The 18,933-nt window shown below is 35.1% G+C and overlaps 2 protein-coding genes across 2 annotated transcripts; both read left to right on the top strand.

Moving 5' to 3' along the window:
• The first annotated feature begins 1,683 nt into the window (after window positions 1-1,683).
• Window positions 1,684-4,333, top strand: LOC132176260 (glucan endo-1,3-beta-glucosidase 14). The gene is made up of 3 exons (XM_059588415.1): window positions 1,684-1,858; window positions 1,944-3,260; window positions 3,967-4,333. Exons 1-3 carry the CDS (start codon window positions 1,687-1,689, stop codon window positions 3,996-3,998), a joined length of 1,521 nt encoding a protein of 506 aa, XP_059444398.1. The 5' UTR covers window positions 1,684-1,686; the 3' UTR covers window positions 3,999-4,333.
• Window positions 4,334-16,392: 12,059 nt separating this feature from the next.
• On the top strand, window positions 16,393-17,412 carry LOC132175512 (ethylene-responsive transcription factor 3-like). The gene has a single exon (XM_059587485.1). It carries the CDS (start codon window positions 16,620-16,622, stop codon window positions 17,337-17,339), a length of 720 nt encoding a protein of 239 aa, XP_059443468.1. The 5' UTR covers window positions 16,393-16,619; the 3' UTR covers window positions 17,340-17,412.
• Window positions 17,413-18,933: the final 1,521 nt, after the last annotated feature.

Here is an 18,933-nt window from a genome sequence, read left to right as displayed (position 1 = left end):
ATAATTCTAAACATACTCTAAAGCCTTTTTCTTTATGAGAAGTTGGTAACGTAATGACGTGGCATGCCTTTGGCGATTTGCTGCAAGAAATAGGCATGCAAAATATTGAAAGAAAAAAAAAAGAAGAGCATGGATTGGGTCTTAACCATAATAAGAAGGCATGCATAGTTGAGAATAGATTAATTGGAAAACCAGTAAAAAATTATGGTCACCGAGCTATCGGCCGGGTTGAAAATGAGATATAGCTAACTACATTAGACAACTCAAAAAGCAATTGAAAATCATCATTATCACTAGCCTTTGAGTTTTTGTTTGAATTACTATTTACTAAATATCATACTAATTAATTAAATATGTTCACATTAGAATCATCTTTTAAGTGTGGTTAATTCCCCAAGACAGCATCTGTTCATTGTCAATTTGTCTTTTAGCTAAAGATTTTAGCTTAATTGTAACGTCACAATCATTCGGCTACATTATTTTTAATTTCCCTATTATTATAACTTTTTTTTTTTTTTGCATAATTCAAGATAAATAGTTATTTATCATAGTGTCAATCAAAGTAAAAGTCTTAAGTTTGAGCCATGTTTTCATCATTCACTTATTATATTTCAATTAAATATTTTATACATTTAACATTATCTATTAAAAAAAGAAGTTTGAGCTCAGGGGGCAAGAGAGAGCGCTATAATATAAATTAAATTATTAATTTATTTCTTCTTATCAGCAAAATTTTTTGAAATAAATAATAATTTATCATAACTCATCAAAATTGTAATGTTAAAGCACACGAAGTGAGTAGATTTTTTCTTTCTTTCCCTGTCGTGACAAATATCTAATGCTGGGGCAGCTAAATATCTTATATGGGATAAGCATTTTAGTATGAAAATTAAATGTTAGTGTATGTATTATGGAAATGGATTTTCTCCCATTCATTTGAAATTGAGATAAGCCATTTAGGCAAAAAAAATATATAAAAGTTGAGACAAAACTATTCTCATTTTTTAAAATTGGGACAATTTTGTGCCACTCTTTTGTCTAACCTGCTACTCGATCCTCATTTCAAATCAATTTTCATGTATTATACATCTCTCATAAATGTTACAAATTGTTATACTCACGAATTTTCTCTAACATAATTTGGTAAAATCCCTTTAATTCAATTAATTAAAGATAACTCTTACGTTTCAAAATATCAAATCAAAAAATGTAACAATTTTGTTGTGTAAAATTACGTTTTACGCATCATGAAATATCTCTGCCATCAATCGAGCACAGCTGGCAAGCAAGCCAACGTTCAAATTTAGGTTAAAAAATATGGAATCATTTTTACTTGAATCTGAATAATGGTACAAAGCAAAAGACGAAAACCCGACAATGCATCGTAAGAATTGTCACCGTCAAACGTGCCGTATACTTTCACCACCCGCAAAGTCCTCCCTCACCAGACATTTCCGGCCAGTGTAAATTAGGCCACCAGGCACCAACCAACCGTTAAATCCAGCTTTTAGGCGTCGGATCATAATCAAACAACACGTGTACGGCCAAAAGAATATATACCTGAGCCAATTATTTTAATAATAGTAATCTATAATTCAAAATCTAACATGCACCAACAAAACCAGGGGATTAAACGGTCAAGTAGGTGGGTGGGGTAGTGCGGATCCGTCGTGGTAGAAACTGTGTATGGTGTGGGCCCCACAATTCTCACTTCTTCCACTCCATAACAAAGTCTATAAAATCACAACTGCTCCGACCTTAACCAAAAATATCTCAGTACCTCTCTCTCAAGCTCTGAAAATGGCGACTCTCGGATTCTCCTGCTTCCTCTTGCTTCTATCACTCTCGGCCTTCGCAGGTACTCTGTTTTATTTTTCTCTTTCTCGAACCGAATTGTGCGTTGTGTTTCTAACTATATATGGTTCTTTTGAATTTGATTGCAGATGCTGGTTCGATCGGAATAAACTACGGTCGAATTGCTAACAACCTACCGGCACCGTCGCAAGTGGTGCAGCTTCTGAAGTCACAGGGGCTGAGCAGAGTCAAGCTCTATGACACCGACTCGGCGGTGCTTACCGCGCTGGCCAACTCGGGCATAAGCGTCACCGTTGCGCTCCCCAACGAGCTCCTCTCCTCCACCGCCGCTGACCAATCGTTCGCCGACAAGTGGGTACAAGCCAACATCTCTCAGTTCTACCCCGCCACCAAAATCGAAGCCATTGCCGTCGGAAACGAGGTCTTCGCCGACCCCAACAACACGACCAAGTTCCTCGTACCCGCCATGAAAAACATCCACGCCTCGCTTGTCAAGTACAAGATTGACTCCGCCATCAAAATCTCGTCGCCTGTAGCTCTCAGTGCGCTCCAGTCCTCGTACCCGTCTTCTTCCGGGTCTTTCAAACCCGAACTAGTTGAACCCGTTATCAAGCCCATGCTGGACCTCCTGCGTCAAACCGGATCGTACTTCATGGTCAACGTGTACCCATTCTTCGCGTACACTGCAAACGCGGGCCAGATCTCCTTGGACTACACTTTGTTTAAGCAAAACCCGGGTGTGGTGGATTCGGGTAACGGGTTACGTTACGACAACTTGTTCGATGCCCAACTCGACGCCGTTTCCGCTGCACTTTCGGCTCTCAAATACGACGACGTTAAAATTGTGGTCACAGAGACTGGCTGGCCCTCGGTGGGTGATAGCAATGAAATAGGTGCGAGCCAGCCGAATGCGGAGTCGTATAACGGGAACTTGGTGCGCAGAGTACTCACTGGTGGTGGGACCCCTTTGAGAACTCAGGACCCACTTAACGTCTTTCTATTTGCTTTGTTTAACGAGAATGAAAAATCGGGTCCCACCTCGGAGAGGAATTATGGGCTGTTTTACCCAAGTGAGCAGAAGGTGTACGACATACCATTGACACAAGCGGAGCTTGAGAGTGGCCAGTCAACGCCGGTCAACGGGAGCAAGAGCCAGCAGGTTCCGGCGACGGGAGACGTGTCGGAGTCGTCGGTCCCGTCTGGTCAGACGTGGTGCGTGGCGAATGGGAACGTTGCGCAGGAGAAGCTGCAGGCTGCCCTCAATTACGCTTGCGGTGAGGGAGGGGCTGATTGCCGTCCGATTCAGCCGGACGCCACGTGTTACAATCCGGATACGCTAGTCGCCCACGCTTCATATGCTTTTAATAGCTATTACCAGAAGAATGCTCGTGTGGCTGGCTCTTGTGATTTCGGCGGTTCGGCTTACGTGGTCACTCAACCTCCTAGTACGTATTCTCTCACATCTAATTCTTTTCACTTTAATGTTTTAAATTTCTTAGCAAATTAATACTAAATTAGTCACTTTTTTTTATAATATATTTAAAACTATTTGTAGTAAATGTGAAAGCTATTTTTTTAATAAATTAAGTCACTTAAATTATGTCATGTCTAGATGCGCATGCGCGTGAAGTTGGGTCGAGTTTCAACGAAAATTAAATGGTTGATGCTGACATATATATTTGTTTTAAAAAAAGAAAAGAAGAATTTGAATTAATTCGTAGGCAAATTAAGCTATTCCTTAGAGACGTGTCGTGTTAGAGTACATGTTCTTAAGGGATTAAATTAAAGCAAAATTCATAAGATTCAATTCGCATCTGTGATTTTCTTGAGTGGAAATGATTAATGTTTATAATTTCAGCTTGAGAGTGAACGAACTTTTGCAGAGAGAATTATTGCGAGGACATAATTATTAATGAAACATCATATATTTTCTCAGCATTGCAGCCTTATCTGCAGGCTACGTATGTCTTTTGTGGGCCTAGCTAGCTAGTGTTTGAATTTCTAATTGCTTTCGGTGTATTTTTCCTCCCAAATTGCTTTCGTTGACAAAAAGTTGCCAAGATCACAATTTTCTCATCCTTTTAATTTTTTTCATCTCTTAACTCAACCTGCGTTTGACGTTTTGGCTAAAAAGTGGCTTTTGTGTTGCAGCATTCGGGACCTGCAAATTCCCTACAGAGTGAGTAATGAGAGAAAGAAGAAGATAAAGGAGAAGGAGTTGGGTGAAGAAGACTTGAAGTGTAGCTTTGCATTAATTTGTTGAGCTAAACTTGATTTTTTTTCCCTGCTAGATTTAGGGCATTGAGGGAGGGAGCCTATTTTCTTTGTATTTTATGTTTATAATATGATAAGTCGGTGTAGTAGTTGTCATTTGCTTCACTATTTTGTCTATATGCGTTTGAGGTATATGTTTATTTTATTTTATTATTTTATTTTTGTTTATGTCGATAGATTAGACTCTGAGGCGGATTGAAAAGACTTTTTTTGTCTTTTAATTTGATTATTTATCCTTCATGTCTCTCTCTTTCTCTTTTAATTATGTTTATTTATTTTATAATATTTCTTTTAGAAATATTACCTTCGATGCATGCGTGAATGATTAATTGGTTTAGTTTTTTTAATTACATTTACAGCAGCCCTGGAAGAAGTTGACATTTATAAATTCTTCAAGAACTCGACAAGTGTAATAAAACCCACAATAATATCAACAACCCCATTTAACTCTTTTATTGGCAGCAATAATAACAAAAGCAAAATCGAAATAATCAAGGGTCTATTCATGCAAATAGAAAAAGGTTAGTCTAAAACAAAAGGTTTTAGTGCAAACCAATTACTTTCTTCTAAGAGAAGATGGTAATCAAACAGAGATGCAAGAGTAAGGCCTTGTTTGGTAAAAGGGTTGGAGTTGGCCTAGACACTATTCATTACTATTTCCCAAAAAAATCAACATCAAAACATTCTAACTTTTTCACTTTTTGTATCAAATAATTTATTTTTTATTATTATTCAAATAAAAAAATCACTACAAAACAAAAATTTTCACTTTTTCATACCACTTTTTCATTTTTTTTATACCAAACATTTTTATTTTTTTTTCACATCAATTACAGTATCTAGGCCAACCCATTTATCAAACACCACCTAAGGAAAAGTTACATTTATCTCCTCAAACTAAGATTTAATTTACAATTTGTTTTACTAATTTATCAAGCCCTTAGTATTAAATGGCTAAAATGTAAAATTCTATATTTCCATAAAATATTTATTAAAATACAACTATGCTCCTATATTAAAAAAATAAAAAATAAAAAATAAAAAAGTTGTGGGTTTTTTTTTTAAATGAAGTTGAAAAACTTGTTAAGTAGCCTAATCAGCCCAAATACCTAATTACATCGCACTTACTCTAAGAAACTTATACCAAACAGAGTAGGATTTTAAAACCATTAAGCAATTGCATACATACATACAGTACACTTGGAAGAAGAAGAAGAAGAAAAAAAAAAAAAACCTGCAAAAATTGACTGTTTGAGGGCAGAGAAAGTAACAGGAAGTGAGAAATAGGCGTAAATTGCATTTTCTATCTTTTATTACCATTGAGCTCTGGGATGTTGGATGGAGTAGAGAGGAAGACGATAGGAGACCGAAGAGAGTCGAAGCCCTCTTGTGAAAATCAATGACATCTTTCTAAACCCAGGAATCTTATAGGCCTCTATTCTAAAATTGTCGAAGCCCAATAGGCCCAAAAAGTCGATGCAACCAACCATGAAGTAGGCTGGGTAGCGAGTCCAAAAACTTATACTCTCGAGAAAATTACTTATTTAGCCCATGTGGTTTGCAGTTATACCAAATTGTTCCTTTTGTATCAAAAGTATTTTAGAGATCTTTGAGCTAAGCTATTTGTCTTAAATGATCCACCCTCCCTCACCAAGTGTGGGGTTCCGACTTCCTTTGAGAAAGCATTTGGATTCTCTCTAGTTCGTTTGGACCGGGGAATCCAACCCTTGTTATTGCAAGGCCATAATTGTGCCCATTGATTTTTTAACGTACTTTTAATATTTTACAGATCATCAATTTGATAAAACTGTAAACTGCAATGACTAAATAAGTAATTTATTCTTGTGTTACTTTGCATGTAATTGAATATAACTGATGACAGAAGAGTTATTAAACATAAAGAAGAATTGTCATTATGTTAGAGGCAGCGAAGAAAATTGTGTTTGGTAAAGCACGAATAGCATAAATGATCTAGTAGTAGATAAAGACGTGATTCATTAAAATTTGTTGTAGATATGAAACTTATTGAAACGATGATATTTCATAAATATTATCTTGTATTCCAAATTATACATGTGGCCTTGTAAACAAAAATTGCAAAAGTCGGTGGATAATAAGTGGTTGGCGGAGTAGTAATAAATTGTTTAAGCAAAAAGAGCTATTTCCACAGGAATTTGCGTAAAGAGGGAGATATTAGTATTGGAGTAGCGTATTAAACAATTGTTTGCAAATAAGACAAACATTGTTTGCATTGAAGCCGAAGCAATCCCCATCTCTATTTTCCTTTTTCTTTTTTTATATTTTTGAAAAGAATTGATTGGATTTAGGTTGGAGCTAGTTGGGCAAGGGCCTCGCACAAGCTGTATTTCACCTTCAGATTTTCTTACCTCTTAAGGCCAAGAGATTAGACTTTAATATTTTTCTTTTTATTAATTCAATAAATATTGAATTACCAAAACCTCCGTGTGGAGCCATGCATGTATATACATGCGATTGCGACTATTTATGAATCATGATAGTGCGCCGCGTATCGCAGCGTGTTGAGGAGGAGCACGTTACAATCGTGCGCAGCACTTTGAGTCTCTCTATCCGTGTGTGTTTGTGGTGTGCATGTGTTGTGTTGTGTTGGCTGCATTTCCCGGAGCTGGCGTGCGCGTTTCGTAAGAAAAGGGACAGCGCTGTGCTCTGCCCTCTCGGGGTACCATTTACCATTCACCAAAGCGTGACATTTAAGAAACTTCCACCCACCTCTCATTACTTTCTAACTGCATGTTCCCACCCCCACCAATTTAATGCTACGCTCTCATCCCCATCACTCATCACCACCCTTCTTCATATCCTGAATTTCATTCATTAATGTTATATAGCATTTATTTTATAACATTGAATAATATTTAGTTAGTTATATTGAATGGTATTTTTATTTTTTTTACGAAAGGACAAAAAAATCATTCTAATATAACTAATTGATATTATTTAGAGAATCCTAATTCTAACACATGCTTACCAAAAAAAAAAAAAAAAAAATGATATATACGTTAAACTCCTTATAGAGTAAATGCCATGGATCAATTACTCATTTTTTTTAAGGATAAAGTTTAGAGCAATGCTACATATTACTCCTCTATTTATGTAACACGACGCCTGCCCGTCAAATTTACCCAATGAATACAACCAAGAAATCTTGAGCCCTCATTAGGAAAAAAAAAAAAAAAAACTTTGATAGTACATTAAAATAACTAATAAGACGTCCAAAATAATATTAATACCAGAGCAACTAAGAAAAAAATCATAGCTTAAAGATGATCATCAAAAGTCTCGGTTTGAGTCCTGTCACCAAGTCAAATATAAATTATTACATACCAAATTTTAAATCGGTAACCATAATCCTAAGAATAAGCAAATATACTCATCCGTTAAATGATTACCATAAAACTGATAATACTCTCAAAGAACATCCAAAAAACCAAGTAATGAAGGAGATTATTGAAATCACGCCACATTTCATCACTTAATAGTGGGTCCAACTCGATCTCCAAGTATCAATTTAGTGAAACGGTCCAAAGTTGGCCTTTTAGTATGAATCCCCATCCATCCTCAAAAGGATTAATAGTTACAAACACGAATGTTTCATAGATGAAAAATACGAAAGCGTAAGTTCATGACTTAATGAGTAAGGATACACAAGAAATTATCAAGTTTGTGAACTCAATTCGTTTAAAAAGACTATTTAAATCACATGCAATAATATGTAACATTATTTCAATAGCTGTAAATCACGTGACTACAATATAGATAAAAGGTACATGATAACTAAGTAAATATGTCATAGTTGTAATACATATGATATATCCAAGCTCTTAACTCATTTTTGATGGGGTTAGTTGTAACATCAAACAGTTGTAAGTCATGTGAATGTAGTACAGATATAAGATACATGATAACTAAGTGAACATGTCATAATTGTACTTTATGTGGTCACCCAAGCTCTTAACCCCTTTATGATATGATTGGTTGTAAATCCCCGCATAGACACATGACATTAATTTATTTAAAAATACGGTCAAATGTTTTTTTGGTACCTCTGGTAAAGGTCATTATTGAACAGCTACATTGGCGTCATAAAATATCAAATGTGATACTTATCATAAATTGAAAATACTGACTTAACCCTTCCATCTAGGCTTCGTGTATTTTTAAAACAAAAATATACTTCAATATGTCACATGACTTATGAAAAATTATCAAGGACTACTCTACATATTTAACACTAGACGTGAACAAATAAATTACAAGTTACAATTGCATGTTTTGAACAACAATTAGATTTTATATAAGGAATGAATAAATTAATTGAATAGTTCATGAATATATTCAAGTTTTTTCAAAAAATAATGAATCAAGTTTGAAATATTATATAGCACGGTGATAAACTTGAGGTTGATTTGTACTTAAAAAAAAATTACTAAATGAACCAAACATGAATATTCAATACTCGACTGGTATGCCATATTGAAAATTAAACGAACCCATAATCATCTAAAGGTGGCTTGCTGAGGCATAAATTAAGGGAAATAGGAGAAATTTTGAATCCTACTAGCACCAGGAGGAAAACGTGGTATCTTGTTCCAAGCAATGCACATATTTGTTATTTTCATACTTAATGATACCTAGCTATAAGAAATTTGGCTTTTAGTGACAATTAAAAATTGTCTATAAAAGTCTAAAGATTGTCCCTAATAATTGATGACTCTTAAGTAACAACGGGTCGTCATAGTTGCTCTATTGACAAAAACGATTTTTATCTCGCTGATGATATGCCATTATCAACGACGATAAAAGTCGTCGTTGATAATATTGAAGGTCGTCACAAATAACATAAGAATTTCAATTAAGATGGACCGAAAGCAAGTAAAGAGAGGCTTGTCGGGTGTGTCAACAATGACTCATTCTTCTTCATATTCATGCCTTTACTCTTTTGCTCACTCCTCGTCCGTCTTGTAGGTACCCTCCGCTCGTTTATTGTAGTGCGGTCAACTGTTCGATCGCCTTCATTACATGATTTCTTGAATTTGCTTTTCTTCCTTTCATAAATCTTTGAATATGTTGGTTAAAATGCTAACAAGTATTTAATCTAAGATTAGTAATAAACTTCGTTGCAATGAGAATATATAAAAGATTTGGCCACACAAATAATTAATAGAAAAAGAAGAGAAAGGGAAAGAAAAATCCCCAACTTTTATTCGCGGCCAATTCCTATCTATCTTCTTCCAAAGCTGGCAACCCTTGCCTGTTTCGATAATGACATGGCGTGGCATTACTGGTCAACTGGTAAGCCTATCCTGACCACACCTGGACACGAGCCAGACTCATCAATGTGGCCCCACATGGCACCCACCTCCCGCCCGTTCAATCCGCAATGCCGTATACCAAAGCCACCTTCGTTGCTTTCCACGCCATCTACACCCCCCACCAAAAGAAATATATCAAAACGACAAACGCACCCAAATAGTAGTCAAGGACCAATTTCTTTTCTTAATAAATATATATTTTTTAAAAAGTCCCATCATCACAGGTGTCCGTTGTCTATTAATCGACTGCCGTCTAAAAGGCAACGCAGCCTCGAGTCACGAGGTTTGGTCAGAGAGAGGACCGGTCCATAGATCCTGCGAATTGTCCCAACCAACCAGCCGGTAAAAGGTGAGTGGGTAACCGGGAGATGCCGGTGAAGAATGAATGAAGCCCTTGGGCGGCAAAAGCCTGTGACTATGGCTGACAGGTGGGTCCACGTCACGGCTTTGAGAGTAGGGCGTGTTTTGAAATCAAAGGCTAGGCAAGGTATTTATTTGCGTCACAAATTTGTTAATTTTAATTTAATTAATCAAATGTAAGTTCACCTGGGTCTTGGGTTGGGTCGGGCGTAGGGCTGGGTAGGAAGGGGAGTGGGTGCGGGAGGGTCTCTTGGTAATGGTGGGTCAGTGAGGGTTCTCTCTGAGAAGTGAGATCTCCAAGGGATTGTGGCGGGAGGGTCAGGTATGGTGGGGGCCCACCTGCAGGATGGTCAAGGAGATCGGATTGCTTTGAGGGGCATCGAAGGTGGGGATTGATGACATCTGTGTCTTGTAGATGTCTTTTTTTTTTTTTTGATCTGGTCATGATTTTTGGACCAGCACTGTCCACAGTCAATGGGGGAGGAAAAAAAGTTAAAAAAATAAAAATAAAAACAAAAAGCTTTTATTTGTATTATTTTTGCTTTACCCTAAAGAAAAAGTTTTCAATTGCCCAGCAACAAAATACAAATGATATTATTATTTTATTAAGAGTGCATTGAGTCCTGAGATTTTCCAACTACATTTTTTTTTTTTTATATATACAAAATGATGAAAAGTGCTTTGTTTAAAAATACATTTAAAAATTTATATTTTTATTTACTGTATTTTAAAATTATTATTAAATGGTTAAACCAAACCAACACTAAAATGATTTATGTATCGAATAATATGTTCAGATTTTCTTTAAACATTGATTATAATTGGAACACACCAAGTGGAGAATTGCAAATATATATTTTGAGAATATTTAGCTTATAGACCTTGATAGGTCTATAAGCTTATAGTCTACTACCAGCACCGATAGTAGACTTAATTATTAAGATGGGTCATTCAATGGTGATTTTCATTGTCATGCCACATAGTGAACACTTAGAACGTGGCCATTCACATTTTAGTAGTTGATGTTGTAATTAAATGTCACGTAGATTAATATGTCAGTCTGTAAACATGATAAGTATTATGTAAATGAATAATGTTAATGACCATATTTTTATCCTCTTTTTATTCTCCTAAAGTTGGTCCCTAATATTACTCTTATGTGAATAGCTACTTTTAATAGTTGACATGACAATTGTTTCATAAATTGTCACGTTAATTTGTGAGGGACTTGTAGTACCTATAACAACATTAAGAATATTAATAATTGCAATTATGAGTTTCCGTCCTAATTAATGAAATTTACTTTCTTAAAGCAATTATCCAGGTAAAACCTAATTATCTTGGGTCCCAACCTCTAAAACATGGTTCGCATATGTGATGATTAGGAGGCCATGGAGGGTGCAATTAGTCCAATCCCCCCTAAAATTCTTCTCTTCTAAAGTGGTTCAACCCTAAAGCAACCATTTCAGTCACTCTTTGAAGAAATATCACACAGCTGTAATACATTTTCTTTCTTTCGTTTGCACCAAATCATGGTGTTTCTGAATATTCTTATCAAAGTCCGCCAACAAAATCAAAGAAAGAAAAAAGAAGAATGAAAAAGCAAAGTTTATTAATTACTGCTGATTTTCTGTCCTTTTGATGAGGTTCACATGATTAATATTCAATTAGTGATTAATTATAAGATATGTTTATGGAGAATATTTGAGAGCATATTCAAGTCTTTGGCCGCAATCTCAACTTATATGGTGTCGAGTTGCCATAAATTTTCTAGGGAGGATGTATTTGTATATACAAATTAAGTAGAGCCACCCATTCACGTGCCTACTTTCTTTGAATTAAGCATTGACGTGAATGTGAACTTTGTGTGGTTGGCCAAGAGCATAAGAATTTCTAAAATCTACCCTTTTTTTTTTTTTTTTTTTTTCTCAGCAGAAATTCTACTGTGCTATGCTTGTATATAAATTGTTCATTAATAACGTTACTTTTTACACTAGCTTGTTTAATTTATCATACCCATTTCATACCTTTTGATTTTTTTTTTTTTTTTGATTTTTTTTTTTTTAAGGTAATTGAAATGGGAAGCCACATAAAATAAGTTATGTCTGCCAATATAAAATGAGTGTAAATAGTACACAACGTTTTAGTTGGAAGGAGGTCTTGGTTTGAGTTCCCCACAATAAATTTTTTTTTTGCAACTTACCCGGTTCATGAGGGTGAGGGGCCACTCCGGGTGTTTAGGGTTTGCATGTTAAATCACCAGTTATCCCAAAAACTTAAGTTTATAAAAAATGCAAATTTATTCACTTAATCATTACTTTAACATTCTCCCTTATGTGTGGACTCAAACTCAATTTTAATAGGTGAAACCCAACATGTGGAGTATTAAATTAAAATTGGAGGTAAATTGACGGAGTTAAGGTTCGATCCCAAAATCTTTTTGGCTCTGATACCATGTAGAAATACATACTGCGGGATAAAGATAATACATAAATAATAATAAAAAGAGGAAAAGAGAAAGACAAAGAGATTAAGGTGGTTTAGCAATTTGCCTACATCCACACACAAAGCTTTGTAGGCTATAATCTACATTTTGCTTTTATTGAATTTACCTCTTCTTATAAGCTTAAACTTTTTAGATAACTGGTAATTTAAAATGTATCAAAGCTAAAGATCTTACGATCGAATATTGACTCCGTCAATTCACTTCTCATTTAAATTAAATATTTCACGTGTTGGGCATGTCACCTATTAAAAAATGGAATTTGAGCCCACACGTGAGGAGGAGTGTTAAAATATTGATTAAGTGATTATAATTTACCTTTTTTTATCCGCTTAAATTTTTGAGATAATTAGTAATTTACCTATTTTTAAAATGAGCGTTAAAGCAAGATCACTATTAGACCATCTAATTAACGTTTTAGCTAGGTATATGGGCATATGCGAGTTGATGATAATTTGTTGTATTAAAAAAAAAAATCCGTGAATGGAGACTCATATTTAATCTCCTCCTAAGTTTCACAAGCAACCATCTCAAGATTGTTTGCAATAAATCGATTTTTTTTAATAGATATTCAGAAAATCAATAAGAATGGTGGGAATAATTAAGTTCTTTGTTCCAATAAAGTAACTTGGCAATACATAATTCATTATGATGTTTTATATCTTTTTGTTGGATCTTTCTAAGGTCAATATGGAGGGGCCTCCTCTCCCACCCTTCCCCTTCCCCTTCCCCTTTCCTTTCTATCTTTTCTTCCTCTTATTAAATTCATTTATGTTAAGTTGGTCGTGTACTAGCTAGGCACTGACTATTTAAGAGGGTGGTTAATTAAAATCCGGAAATAGGATATACCTACCATTATTAATGTTTTTATCATTGTTGCGTATATTATAATTTAGTTTTTGTCTGTGAATCATCAATTTGGTATTAAATAAATCTTCTATTTAATTGTGTAAAATAATGTTTAAATAACGTGACAAAATATATACCATTAAATTGCATAAAAGATTGATTACTGTAATTGCGTAAAATAATCATCATTTTGTTTCTAAGAGGTAATTCAATCGGTTGGAGAACACGCCTCATGAAGCGGAGGTCATTAGTTCAAATCCTCCTACCTACTCTTGCATGGACATGTCCAAAAACAAAAAAAAAAAAAAAATGATCATTTAGAAAGTTTAAATAACATGACAAAATATATACCATTAAATTTCTGACTTGATCTTGATGCAATTTCATACAAACATTGACTGCTCTACACATATATTAATACCCTTTATGTTTTTCCACCCAAAATAATAATAATAATAATAATAATAATAATACCCTTTATGTTTTTGGACAAATGGATAAGAGAGACAAGAAGAGGAAAAATACGAGGGTTATTCTTCCACTCATTTGGATAAATAATAATAATAATAATAATTTATTAAAATTTCGATAATATTCATGCAATTTTTATCATATATTTTATCTTATTAATTAAAGTCATGAATTTAAACATTGCCTACACAATTTATTTAATATTTCAATTAAATATTTTACATATTGGACCTTTCAGGCTTTCACCCATTTTTATTTGCTTAGGATTAATAGGATAAGTAGTAGTTAACGATATGAACGTAAACAAAAATTCATGGTAAGTTCTCCTATTTTTACCCTGTGTTATCTCTAAGTCGTGTAAATTTTTTCTGCAGTAAATATTTTCCACGAGTTTTTCTATTCCATCTTGTAGTTGTTGAATGCTTGCTTCTCATCATTTGCTTGTATATGAAGAAAAGAAATGATAATTACATGCCAACGGTTTTTCAGTCAATTGATACATTTACATCCTATAAGTATAGGGTGTTGGTTGAGATCCAAATTTCAATGCTCCAGTAAATTTGTCCAACGAATTTTTTTTTTTTTTTTTAAAAAAAAAAAAAAGAAAAAAGAAAAATGAGAAATACATATTTTTGGCACCGTCATGAATTTGAATTTGAATTTAATTTACTATAGGATATTTTTAATAGAGTATATGATTTTTATATTTATTTTGGCAATATGCAAATTTAATAGATTGAATTAAAGGAAATTAGTCCAACCCAATTTAGTCAAAAATGTTGTCCTAACTAATATGCTTTTTTTTTTTTTGGAGGAGCCTTTATTAGTCTTGCTCTTATAAGTTGAATTCTTCCCTAAATCACCAGATTAGTTTTTTCTTTCTCATGTGGAAATGTTTTCATTATTTTATATTTGTCACATATCGAATATATTGTCATTTTTTTTTTAAAATAACGTGACATATGATCAGATAAAACAAAACAAAGTTTATACCATAAAATGGTTCTTGATTTCTATTGCACTTGACTAAATTAGGCTTAAGGACCATTAATGAAGTAATTTATTATTATTATTATTATTATTTTATTAGTAAGGTGCTATTGAGCTTTTAATCTAGAATTGCCAAAATCACTGAGATGGAAAAGGAAGTATAAATTTGATTGACTCTACTAGGAAGTTCTCTCAACATTTTTCTTTAGAGATTATCTAATTGAGAAAGACCTCCACAAAGTATTGCACCCCAAAAAAACCAGGATGTCAATAAACATCATACTACTCTTAATTTTTTTTTTCATGGCCTCTTAAGAAGGATGCCACATTTAGACAAACACCAGTTAATTTGAGTAATTAGGTGTGTTTTTTCAACTCTATTAACAGGTCTTCCGCTCAACTTATTAGTAGAAATTGCTTGGGTTAGAGACTTTTTTTTTTTTTTTTTCAAAAAAAAAAATCAATATATTTTCAAATAGGGGGTGAAAACTTACTCAAACACGTAGGGCATGATCTTTTCCATTACAGATGGGGGTGCGAAAAGTTGAGATGATAAAATTCAACTTATTTTACAGAAGCGATGATAAAACATCTTTTTTATTTTACATTTTAAGATTGATAAAACTCAGGAATACTATATTATTGGTGTTTATGGGCTAGCAAGCTCAAATAACCGAAGTACCAAGCCCATCTAACCCAAATGTTGGCTCGCTGACCCGAGTTCACCCAATACTTAAAGCACAAAATCCTCTCTCATACCACTTCCGCACTACTTGGCCGTTTCGGTGCTATCGGGACCATATTTATAACCAATCCATGTAAATGGGATTTTTAGCATCTTTCCAAAACTTTGTCATGCTTATTTATGAATTGTTTTCTAAATACTTATTAGCTTAAGCATAAGAATCATTCATTGACGGCCCACACTAACAAACTCCCCCGCTTATTTTTTCCATCTTTTCTAGAAACTTTGGATTGTCAAATGTTAAGTTGATTTAAAATCATGACAAAACTAAAATTCATTTGTATATTATATTGTGTTTGTTGTTGAATAATTTGAAAGAAAAAAGAGAGTGGGACGAAACTCAATAAATATAAAAATTAAAAAGCTACCTAAAAAAGAATACCAAAAGATATAAATAAAAAAAAAATTATTTATGCTTTGGCCTGAGATTAGAGGTTACAGTTATTCCATTAATTCCCAAAAAGCACTAAAAGATGAGTTGTCATGAGCAATGTAGACAATAATAAAAAAGTGGAGAGAAAAATGTGAAGTATTAATTAAACCGAGCGAGATAATGCTACGGTGGCCCTGGGCCTGGCCGAAATCCTTGAAAAGAAAATCTTCTGGTGTATTTTCTCTCTAGGGCCAAGTCATAAATGGGTGCATTTCTGATTTCACCCTCCCATTATTATTACAGTCACCAAACCAAAAACCAAATATGCACGGTGAAGGCAGAGGGAAAAGGAAAGAGACATGACACGTAAAGCAATCAGTATTCACAGAGGCGATTTTTACTGGTGTAACCAACATTAAAAGAATTCTGCAAAAGGGCTTTCCCGTCATTTCCTCCTATTAGATTATTATGACCAAAATAAAATCCATAAAGCAGCAAGCAATCAGAGCCCGGGTCGGTTTGTGGGGGCGAGAGAAGGGTAGGGAAATCGAGAAAGCAAAAGAAGGGAAAAGCCATTCCAGCCAGAGAAACCCAAACAATTTTTTTTTTTTAAATAATAATAATAAATAAATATCATTATTTTTTTGTTTATTTTATTTTTTATTTTTTTGTAGAAGAGAAGGTGGTGCTCCTGGTGCCCTCCATTTCCTTCCCACCCCCATCCCTCTTCTTCTCCCTCTCTCTCCATCTCTCTTTCTCCTCCATCTCTCTCCGTCTCTGTGTCTTCAATCATGTTCGCGTCGTTTTAATCTCTCCAAACCCAGTTTCTACAAACCAAGCTTGAGAGCTTGATTGATTGTAAATCTTTTTTTTTTTTTTTGGTGAATCATGAGGAGAGGGAGAGGACCGGCGGCTAATAAATTGGCGGCCGCGGCGGCGGCCGCGGCTACAGGAGGATTGGAGATGACGAATATAGGCAAAGAGCCACGGTACAGGGGCGTGAGGAAGAGACCGTGGGGAAGATTCGCCGCCGAGATCAGAGACCCATGGAAGAAGACTCGGGTCTGGCTCGGCACGTTCGACTCAGCCGAGGATGCCGCGCGAGCCTACGACGCAGCGGCCCGGACCCTCCGGGGCCCCAAGGCCAAGACCAACTTCCCCTCCTCCAACTCCGTGTATTTTTCGCCGCTAAATCCGAACCAAAACGGTGCGTTTATGGACCACAATCATCACCACCGGTTGTACGCGATGGACGATGGGTTTCAGGCGCACCAGATTATGGACCCCCAGAGGCCGACCTCCAGCAGCATGAGCAGCACGGTGGAGTCGTTCAGCGGGCCTAGGGCGCCGCCGCGTCCCACGCCGCCTCATCCGCAGCACGCCGCGCCGGGTCTCTCGACGCGGAAACGGCACCCTAGGCCTCCCCCGGTGGTCCCCGAGGACTGCCACAGCGACTGCGACTCGTCGTCTTCGGTCGTCGACGACGACGGTGACATCGCGTCATCCTCTCGCCGGAAGCCTCCCCTGCCGTTCGATCTGAATTTTCCACCGTTGGATGGCGTTGACCTTGCGGGTGATGATCTCCAGTGCACCGCTTTGTGTCTCTAATTATTACCATGATGAATATGATTATGATTATGATGGTGATGATGATCAATGATTTTTACTTTAATTTTTGTTCCTTCGTATCTCTCCCACCTTTTTTTTTTTTAATCCTTTTTAAATGCGAAAAAAAAAGAGAAGAATTTATGAGATAAAATTATATTATTAAACGATCTGAATCTCTACGAGACTCCGCTCCCATGGTGTTGTATGATGTTGTATGTGTTACATATCCATCCATCCCTGTAAAAAGCATATTATTACTCTATTATCTGATTTAATTATAATCCCAAAACAGAAAAATCAAAGTCTCCATTTTTTCTTTTTCTTTCTTTTCCTTCTGTGTTTGATTTAGATCCATGGCGATGATCAGTGATGAAGAAGTAGACAATGTGAGATTATTAGCAGCAATCTAGGTTTGTGTTTGTTGTTCGCACAATAACCTTGGCAATGGGGAAGTTGTTGTTGTTGTTGTGTCCTTACGTTTTGGTTGGAGGTGTGGGGTTGTTGTTGTGGTCTCAGTTCATCCATCACTTCACCTTGTTGCGTTGCCCATTTTTGAACTTGGACTAGACGGGAACACCCTCGCAGCTTCCTTTGTCACTTTGGTCACTGGCAAATCTATGCACTCATATACGCATTTTTTCTTTATCTATGCACTCATATACTCATATACGCATATATATATATATATATATATATATATATATATTTTTTTTTTTTTTCATTTTCAAATGTGGGTTCTATTATAATATTTTAATTTAGTTTATTAAACTGAATTTTGTCTTTAAAATGATGAATTTATGTGCATTTTCTTGGTTGGTGTAAACTTTTTGTGCTATTTTGCTGAAAAATTCAATTGAATGGTTGTCAAAATCTAGACCCAATCTAAGATCCGTGGGAAGAGTCTTTGAAAATGAGATGTAGGGTCAAATTGGGAAGAAGAGTTTTAAGATTAAGTCAAAGGATCAAATTACCGATTGTAGAATTTTGCACATTGCATTTATATGTGTTTTTGTTCTAAATTTTGGATTCATAGCTTAAGGCGATCATAATTAAGCGTTTGGTAAAATTGTAAAAACGTATTTCCTTTGCTTGCGGTTTGAATACTTTTTTTTTTTGTCTTTTAACGTTTTAAACAATCATTGTTTAGAACTTTTTTTTTTTAAATATAATTATCTGAGAATGTGAGAATCACAACTAAATTAGGAAGAAGAAAAAAAAAAAGCCAGCCAATTTGATAGAAAATGTTGTCCCAAATAAAATCAACAAGGAGAGAAAAAAAAAAAAAAAAAATGCACTCCAATATTAATTTAAAAATAATAGTGGCAGTGGGGCCACTATGGACCCAATTTCACAATGACAAGAAAGAGCGACCTTGTGTTGAGTTACAGAGATTAAAGATGTTCCAGCACACATTCAAATGATGTAAAATTCAAGAAATTGAATTGATATATATATATATATATATTTACCTCAAAAAGTTCGTCAAAAGGACAATGTCAGACGAATCACCACTGTTGAAAGCTCAAGGATAAAATGCATGGACGGGGTCAGTGGCCCAATTAATTACGGCCAAATTGATCAACGATATATAGTC

This window comes from Corylus avellana, chromosome ca3, assembly GCF_901000735.1.
Source record: "Corylus avellana chromosome ca3, CavTom2PMs-1.0".
NCBI classification, from domain to species: domain Eukaryota; kingdom Viridiplantae; phylum Streptophyta; class Magnoliopsida; order Fagales; family Betulaceae; genus Corylus; species Corylus avellana.
The sequence above is the reverse complement of the archived record's forward strand: the minus strand, read 5'-3'. Positions and strand labels throughout refer to the sequence as shown.